Source organism: Rhipicephalus sanguineus, chromosome 3 (assembly GCF_013339695.2).
Source record: "Rhipicephalus sanguineus isolate Rsan-2018 chromosome 3, BIME_Rsan_1.4, whole genome shotgun sequence".
Taxonomy (NCBI): domain Eukaryota; kingdom Metazoa; phylum Arthropoda; class Arachnida; order Ixodida; family Ixodidae; genus Rhipicephalus; species Rhipicephalus sanguineus.
Window position 1 is genome coordinate 163,113,754 of NC_051178.1, and position 5,193 is coordinate 163,118,946.

The 5,193-nt window shown below is 52.8% G+C and overlaps 1 protein-coding gene across 1 annotated transcript in view; it reads right to left on the bottom strand.

Annotated features, from left to right (window-relative positions):
• LOC119386047 (116 kDa U5 small nuclear ribonucleoprotein component-like) overlaps window positions 1-357 on the bottom strand; it is a 17,544-nt gene extending 17,187 nt beyond the window's left edge. Inside the window, exon 1 of the mRNA XM_037653398.2 lies at window positions 295-357. Coding sequence (XP_037509326.2) covers window positions 295-357 — 63 coding nt within the window. The remainder of the gene's footprint in view (window positions 1-294) is intronic.
• Window positions 358-5,193: the final 4,836 nt, after the last annotated feature.

The window sequence follows — 5,193 nt, forward strand, 5'->3', positions numbered from 1 at the left end:
TGCGAATAGCGAAGAACCAATGACCAACAATATGCCGTACTGAAAAGTGTTTCTTCTGTTTTTTTTTTTTTAAGTAGTCGTGCGTAAGTGGTCATTACGCAGTGCATCACTTACGCGTCATTTGTTGCGTCGTGTTACGAGCAGGTTCTGTGAGCATTGCCTAGATAATTTCGACCACTCATTAACAGCTAACGACCTATACGGAAGGAAACAATGCGGGGCAGTTAACGTTATAATCGCCCACATTTTTTCAAAGAAAATTTGAGCTTACACAGTTTACGTAGGCGTATTTACTCGGAGGGCCGGAGGGCTCGAGTAAAGGGCCCTTGACCGCTTTTCCCTCCACCCCCCGCCCATGCTGGGAAAGTAGGAGAGCAAGGAACGACACATAGTCCATAAATTCGTAATCTTATATACACAACCAGCTCAATATGTGGTTTCCATAAAAATTATTCGACTGAACGTGGTCTGCTTCTTGAGAAATACCTTATATCAGATGGCTCTTAGAGTAAAAAAATTGGCACTCGGCTTATTCTGAAGACTTCTGCGAAGTACCTTGCTTTGTCAGTCACATGTTTTGTTTAATAAGTGAGAATATAAGGTACTAGGGTCATAGCAGCTTCTTCATACTTATCGTATTTACAACGCCAAACTGAGATTGTGAAGTTTGCAGATCGAATGCTCATATGAAGAACAGGTTAAATGTGGCGGTACTTTTTTTAAAATTGGCGGTCATTTTTCCATAATGTTATTAAACACTGCTGTGTTGTCGTGGTATAGGGCGGCCCAGCCTGCACAATCTGTTCGTGCAGGTTCTTCCGTGATTTCAGACAACAGTTTTAAAAAGCAAATTACCTCTAGCAAATGTAGCTCTCTCTCTCTCTCTCTCTCTCTCTCTATATATATATATATATATATATATATATATATATATATATATATATATATATATATATATATAGAGAGAGAGAGAGAGAGAGAGAGAGGGGGAGAAAGAGACGTTTCGCGAGTGGGGTGGGGGTAGCGGGGGCAAACGTCGCTCACTCTGCCCGCCGTATATACATACATTATTATATATATATATATATATATATATATATATATATATATATATATATATATATATATATATATATATATATATATATATATATATATATATTGTTAAGCTGTTTATTGGACAGCACTCGGCGACAATGAGCTATGGCGACAGTCAAAGCAAAGGCACGGGCTCCGAGCGCGAGCGGCCTTTAGAAGAGGACGACCCACTAGGAGCCGCTGGAGAGCGCAACCGTTAAACAGTACCAATTGCTTCGCCACAATTACCCCGGGTACGAAAAGGGAGCCGTCCGGCGACCTAACAGCTCGTCACTATGAGTGGGTCATAGTAGGCTTTGAGGCGCTCCACGTTGACTATGTCGCGCCCTCGACGGCGCATGTCCGAAGCTGGTTCGATGGGTTCGATCAGGTAGTTGACCGGGGATGTTCGCTCGACGACCCGGTAGGGGCCTTCGTATTTCGGCAGTAGTTTTGACGAGAGACCAGTTGCAGTGGTAGGGACCGAGAGCCATACGAGCGCTCCGGGGAGGAACGTGGACTCAGAAGTGGTGGTGCCACCGCGAAGGCTCTTCTGCCGCTCTTGTTCGTGCGTTGTAAAGGACTTTGCAAGCTCGCGGACACTCTTCAGCAAGCCTGGCTGTGTCAGAAATAGGCGCACACTCAGATGGATCCGGCTTGTAGGGTAGTATCGTGTCAATGGTGTGCGACGGGTGCCTTCCGTACAACAGGAAAAAGGGTGAAAAACCAGTAGTGCTTTGAGGGGCGGTATTATAGGCGTAGGTGACGAAGGGCAGAATGGCATCCCAATTTGTGTGATCGGCGGCGACGTACATTGAGAGCATGTCGCCGAGCGTGCGGTTAAGCGTTCGGTTAGGCCATTCGTCTGCGGGTGGTAAGCAGTAGTTTTGCGGTGAACAGCATGGCACTCTTTGAGAATGGCTTCGACGACCTCCGACAAGAAGACACGGCCTCGATCGCTGAGAAGCTCCTGGGGTGGACCGTGACGCAGCATGAATCGGTGTAGCAGGAAGGAGGCAACATCGCGCGCTGTAGCCGCTGGGAGGGCTGCGGTTTCGGCGTATCGCGTTAGATGGTCGACGGCGACGATGGCCCAACGGTTACCAGCCGACGTCAGAGGAAGTGGTCCATATAAATCGATGCCCACGCGCCCAAACGGACGGTTAGGGCAAGGTAATGGTTGTAGACCGACTGGTGACACGTGCGTTGAAGGTTTTCGGCGTTGGCAATCGAGGCAGGAGCGGACGAATTTCTGCACGTAGCGGTACATCCCTCGCCAGAAGTATCGTTGTCGAATGCGCTGGTAAGTTTTGGATACCCCAGAGTGCGCGCATTGCGGATCAGAGTGGAAGGACTCGCATATTTCAGCACGCAGACTTCGGGGTATCACAAGTAGCCACTGGCGGCCGTCGGCGTTGTAATTGCGTCGGTGCAGTAGGTCGTCACGAATGGCGAAATGGTGGGCTTGACGACGCAACGTGCGAGTGGTTGGTGTTGCCGACGGATCAGTGAGCAAGTCTATCAGCGAGGCGATCCACTTATCCTTGCGCTGCTCGGTAGCGATGGTGTGAACATCGATAGAAGAAACAGCAATACTGTGAGATACTGAGCAGGAGGCATTGTCGTCAGGCAAGGGGGAGCGCGAGAGGGCGTCGGCGTCAGCATGCTGGCGTCCGTTGCGGTACAGCACGCGGATGTCGTAGTCTTGCAGGCGAAGTGCCCAGCGGGCGAGACGGCCCGAGGGATCCTTCAATGACGACAGCCAGCATAGTGCATGATGATCGGTGACGACATCAAATGGGCGACCATACAAATAAGGTCGGAATTTTGTAAGAGCCCAGATGATCGCCAGGCACTCTTTTTCCGTGACGGTGTAATTGGTCTCGGCTCTAGTAAGCGTACGACTTGCGTATGCTACGACATATTCGGGGAACCCTGGTTTGCGCTGCGCAAGAACAGCGCCGAGGCCTACACCGCTCGCGTCCGTGTGCACCTCCGTTGGGGCCGTAGGGTCGTAGTGACGTAGTATGGGAGGAGACGTCAACAAACGACGGAGCTTGGCGAACGCGTCGTCGCATTCGGACGACCACGAATGTAGGGGCCCGTTACTCCCAAGGAGCTTCGTCAGCGGCGATATGATGGTGGCAAAGTTGCGTATGAAACGTCGAAAATATGAGCACAGTCCGACGAAACTGCGCAGTTCCTTGACGGACGTGGGTTTGGGAAATTCGGCCACGGCCCGAAGCTTGGCCGGATCGGGAAGGATTCCGTCCTTGGACACGACGTAGCCTAGGATTGTCAGCTGCCGTGCTGCAAATCGGCACTTCTTCAGATTCAGTTGGAGGCCGGCGTTGCTCAAACGCGTCAGAACATGCCGCAGACGTTGAAGATGCGTGGAGAAGTCCGGAGCAAAAACGACGACGTCGTCCAGGTAACACAAGCACGTGTGCCATTTCAAGTTGCGCAGAACGGTGTCCATCATGCGCTCGAAGGTCGCGGGCGCATTGCACAGACCAAACGGCATGACGTTGAACTCGTACAAGCCGTCGGGCGTGACAAAGGCAGTCTTCGGTCGAGCATCATCAGCCATGGGTACTTGCCAGTACCCCGAGCGCAAATCGAGAGATGAAAAGTATTCTGCTCCTTGGAGGCTGTCAATCGCGTCGTCGATGCGCGGCAGCGGATAGACATCCTTCCGAGTGATCTTGTTGAGCCTTCGATAGTCCACACAGAACCGCACAGAACCGTCCTTCTTGGCAACGAGAACAACAGGAGACGCCCATGGGCTGTCCGAGGGTCGAATAACGTCGCGTCGAAGCATATCGTCGACTTGCTCATTGATTACCCGTCGTTCTGTGGGAGACACGCGATATGGACGTTGCCGCAGTGGCGGTTGGGCGCCGGTGTCGATGCGATGCGTAACAGCGGACGTGCGGCCGAGAGAAGTTTGCCCGACATCGAAAGAAGAACGAAATTCTTCCAACAGGCACAGAAGCTTGGAACGCTGGACCGACGTAAGGTTGTCAGCAATGGCGGGACCAAATACATCCGCGGGTGATGAATCAGACGTGGAAACGGCACTGATGGTACGGGAACTGGTGCAGGGCGAGTCATCGGGTGCGTCCAGAACTTGTGCGTCTTCGAGGGGCTCCACTCTGCCGAGACATTCCCCTCGCACCAACGTAACAATGTGCGGGGATGGGTTGGTAACAAAAATAGCGGTGCTACCCTGAGTGACTTGCACGGTCGCGAAAGGTACCAGCAACCCTTTCCTAGTGCGAACGCGGTCAGATGGCGAAAGGAGTGCAATGGTGTCGCAGAGACCGGCGCAGTAAACTGGCACGGCCGTCGACGAGCTTGGGGAAACTTTGGTATCGTCTTTGACGAGGATCTTGGTGCATGCCGATGGACTGTCTGCCGGCGTCAAATGTGAGAACGGTGAGAGTTCGAGGGCGGCTGGTGCGCAGTGAATTATGGCGTCGTGGCGGGAGAGAAAATCCCATCCCAGGATGACGTCGTGGGAGCATGCAGCAATTATGATGAACTCGACGTCGTACAGAACGTCCTGGATGACGACGCGAGAAGTGCATACTGCTGTAGGCCTAATACTCTGGGAGCTGGCGGTACGGAGGGACATCCCAGAAAGTGGCGTCGTCACTTTTCGGAGTAAGCGGCTAAATTTTGCGTCCATAACGGATACGGCGGCTCCAGTGTCGATAAGGGCAGATGCGCGCACACCGTCCACAAACACGTCTATGACATTCGATGGACTTCGCTGAGGGCTTTTACAGTTCGATAGCGTCGCAGCCCTTGCCTCGTGGACTGCGACGACTAGTTTTCCTGCTCTCGTGCGACAGAACGTGGCCGCATTGGTGAGAGTGAGCGACGCCGTGGAGACGGAGAGCGGCGAGTGGATGGAGCTGGGCGTGACGTCGGTGACATAAGCGGGTCGTAGAATGCACGGCTGGACTGGCTGGTGGTGGGTGACGCGACTCGAGGCGGCTGCACGCGATGGCAGTAACGTGCCACGTGACCGGCATAACCGCATGCAAAACAGATGGGCCGATTGTCGGGTGTGCGCCATCGGTTCGCCGGGGCAGGTCCCGCCCATGTCGC